Raw genomic sequence first — 3,376 nt, 5'->3', positions numbered from 1 at the left:
TTCCACAGATGTAATCAATCTGATTCCTATGCATACCATCAGGTGAAATCCATGTGTATAATCTGCGTTTATGTCTCTTAAAAAACGTGTTTGCAATGAATAAGTCATTGATACTAGTCTGGTCTTTTATCATCAGTCCGTAGGATAGTCCGTGCTCTTCTCCAACACCGTAACTATCCGAAGGCGTCAGTTCTTAGTCTGTCATCCTGAGTCATTGTCCAGCTTTCAGATGTGTAGGAGGTAATTGGGACGCACGCATGTAGCAGCACTTTGCTCCTTCTATGGCCAAATGGTATTCCATTGTGTGGGCCACGTGCTCCCAGCGACTGCTCGTGACCCCGTAGACAGAGGAGCTTTGTCCCATCACGTCGCTGAGGCTGGTCTTCGGTGCAGAAGCTGACTGCCCACCTCTCTCCCTGGGAGCCGCAAGTCGGAAGGACAGCAGTGGTGTGGGTCTGCTTGGCACCGATGTTTGTTCATCTATGGGTGGACATGTGGGCTTCTTCTGGTGAACAATGCTGTTCTGAACACTCACATACAAGCCTTTGCTTGAACGTATGACTTCATGTCTTCGGGTAGACACTCAAGAGCCGACTTCTGAGTTATATGCTGACTGAGTTTATTCAGCCTTTTAACACTGTGCCCTTTGGCGTTTTCGCCAGCCGTGTGTGAGGGCTCCCCTTTCTCCATGTCCATCCTGGCCGTCCTGAGGGGTGGACGGGGTCCTCGCATGGTTGGATGGGCACGTACTAAGGGCTGCAGAGTCCTGCTCTTCAGCAGGTCCTTGGAGCCTTCAGGGGTCTCCATAATGGGGCGACACTGAATATGGAACCCCCTTGTCAGGCCAGCTGCGTGGACCCCTACCCTCGAGTGAAGGTGGACTTTGCGCTCTCGAGCCACGATGACTTGCTGTTGCCGCTGTCCGAGCCCATCGAGTGGACATACCACAGCCCCGCCGAGGAGATCAGGTGGGCCGGCCCCCTCGGTGTCCAGTGGCCCTGTCCACACAGCCCACCTCTGGTCATTATGGGGGCAGCATGGAGGGTGGGAGGGTCTGGGGAGCTGCTCGGTGGGGACATGTCCTTAAGAGGAGACTGCAGCTCTCCTGTGTTCCTGCTTTGTGGCCTTGGGCCCGGGCCTGCCCTTGCTGGGCCCCTGACTACCTGCTTCAAATCAATGCTGGTGCCCACCTCCCAGGGTTGTGGGGGATCAGGGACACGTTACCTGAGGGGCAAGCGTCATCAGAATGGGGTGCCTCCAAGAGCTCACCCCACCTTGGCGCTGTTACCAGTCACTGTCTTTGGGGAACTTTATCCAGTCGCAGTCCAAGGTCTGAGGTTGAGAGAGAGACGCATCTCACACACGACTCCATTGGCAAGAGCAACTCCTGACTCAACAGAGTAGGGAGATCGAGGCGGCCAGCCCCGCACGTGTGACTGCGGGCTCGTCCCCATCAGCTCACGATTCCATGGGCCTGCGCTTGTGCCACTAGTTCTCATTGTGCTGTCCCATCCCACACCGAGATCTGCCTGTAATGGTCACCAACCCCTCATGCTGGGTCACCCCACACCAGCACAGGGCTGGTATGCACACACCCTCTCGCTGCAGGTGAAGGGCCCCATTGCCTCCAAGCTGGAAGCTGAGGGGATACAGAGGTGGGGCTGGCCAGGTGCCCTGGACAGTGTTATATGAGCAGAGTAGAGAGGTCCTCTGTGGGCCACTTCCCAACAGAAGAGCGGACGGGACCACCTCCAGCCTGCACCATCAGGGCGGATCTTGGGCCCGTTGGGCTTGGCGTGGCTGGGGGAGGACTGGGGACCTGTCCCTGGCTGGGCTGCTGGGGCATCAGAAGATTGTAAACCAAATGCATTTTGCTCCCCAGCCTCGGGCCCGCCTGCTGGCTCTGGGACTTCCTGCGACGCAGCAAACAGGTAAGAGTCCTATCTCTCCCAGCCGTTTCCCCAACCAAGTTTCCTTCCCTATGGGCCTGTGACTTATTTGTTCCTTACACGGTTTTTCTGGAAGCTTCTGCTGCCATTGGGCTCTCACCTGCAGTTTCCACAGCAGCTGAAAGGTGGCGCTCATTGCATTTTCTCAGTGTCCTCTTCCTGCCAGTTCCATGGCTCTGGTTTCTGCCCTGTGGCTCCTGGGTTACATGTTAGGTCCCTACGCTGACAGGTCAGTGGTTCTAATCCACCAGCTGTTCTGTGGGAGAAGACGAGGCAGCGGCTCCCCTAGAGTTCCAGCCCTGGGAACGGCGGGGCCGTTGAGGAGTCAGAAGTCGCCACCATAGTGGGGCTTTGTTGTTGTTTCCATTCTTTGCTCTGGGTTCAGCGGGGGCGGCTGAGCTGGTGCAGAAGCCTTTCAGCAGCGCGCTGACCCAGCAGGCCTGTCCTCTGTGGTCCAGCGTCACCGTGAGTCGGAACGGACTCGGCAGCTCCTATATAAGAGGCAGAGGCCGAGTCCACCTCACTGCTGGGCGTGCTGTCCTCCCAACTCAGCCTTTTTCTTTCTAAGACTGACTTTTATTCCTCCCCGCCCTCTTCTCTCTGAGAGCGTCTCTCTGGCCCCGGCTGGCAATGGTATATTTTTAATACAGCATCAAAAAGCATTTCTTCCCCATTGGGAGGTTTAGTCTAACCAGACATGGATGTGGCCATGTTGCTGGACAGTCCTGGTGGTTCCCATGTGATGACACCCACAGTCAGGGACTGGCCACCTCCTGTGATGACAGTGACCACGCCGTGCGCCCTAGGGTCGGCAGGGCAGCTCCTTACCCCCAGGCCACCAGCGCTCCCTTTGTGTCAGAGATCAAAGGAAACGGTAGTGGAATGTTACGTAACATGACGTGTATAAATGATGAAATGAAAAGCAAATATGATCTGTAAGCTTGCACTCAAATTCACCGGCCGCCCTAAGAAGAAAGACGGGTGGTGTCCTCCTGTGCAATTAACAGCCTCTGACCCGCCGAGAGCCAGCTGGGGGTCAGCACAGCTCAAGGACACATAACAACCACACTGATAGATTTTTTTTTAAATATAACATTAATACTATTGATGAATGTTCTGGTGGTGTAGTGATAAGAAGTCACGCTGCCATGCAGAGGCATGTGATTCAAATCCACCTGCTTCTCTGTCAGAGAAAGACTTGTCATCTCCTTCTGCGGGGTTTACAGCCTCTGCAGACCTGCTGGAGAGTCAGCTGAGAGTCGGCTCTGAGACAGCACGTCACATCAACACCCATGCCGCACCTGATAGAAGGGTCCCTTTTCTTTCCCTTCACCCTTCTGTTTCTAAATATTTACTCTTTTTTTTTAAATTTTATTTTATTATTTTTGTGTGAGTGTACCGTCAAATCAGATCTGACTGGTACAGGA

The 3,376-nt window shown here is 54.5% G+C and overlaps 1 protein-coding gene across 1 annotated transcript in view; it reads left to right on the top strand.

The window, feature by feature from the left end:
- NADSYN1 (NAD synthetase 1) overlaps positions 1–3,376 on the top strand; it is a 51,029-nt gene that overhangs the window by 30,118 nt on the left and 17,535 nt on the right. Inside the window, exons 11-12 of the mRNA XM_006893219.1 lie at positions 844–968; positions 1,883–1,931. Of these exons, the coding sequence (XP_006893281.1) occupies positions 844–968; positions 1,883–1,931 (174 nt within the window). The remainder of the gene's footprint in view (positions 1–843; positions 969–1,882; positions 1,932–3,376) is intronic.

The sequence above is a fragment of the Elephantulus edwardii genome, unplaced genomic scaffold, assembly GCF_000299155.1.
Source record: "Elephantulus edwardii isolate Elephantulus edwardi_28Jun2011 unplaced genomic scaffold, EleEdw1.0 scaffold00126, whole genome shotgun sequence".
Classification (NCBI taxonomy): Eukaryota; Metazoa; Chordata; class Mammalia; order Macroscelidea; family Macroscelididae; genus Elephantulus; species Elephantulus edwardii.
This window is presented reverse-complemented; position numbering and strand designations above follow the sequence as displayed.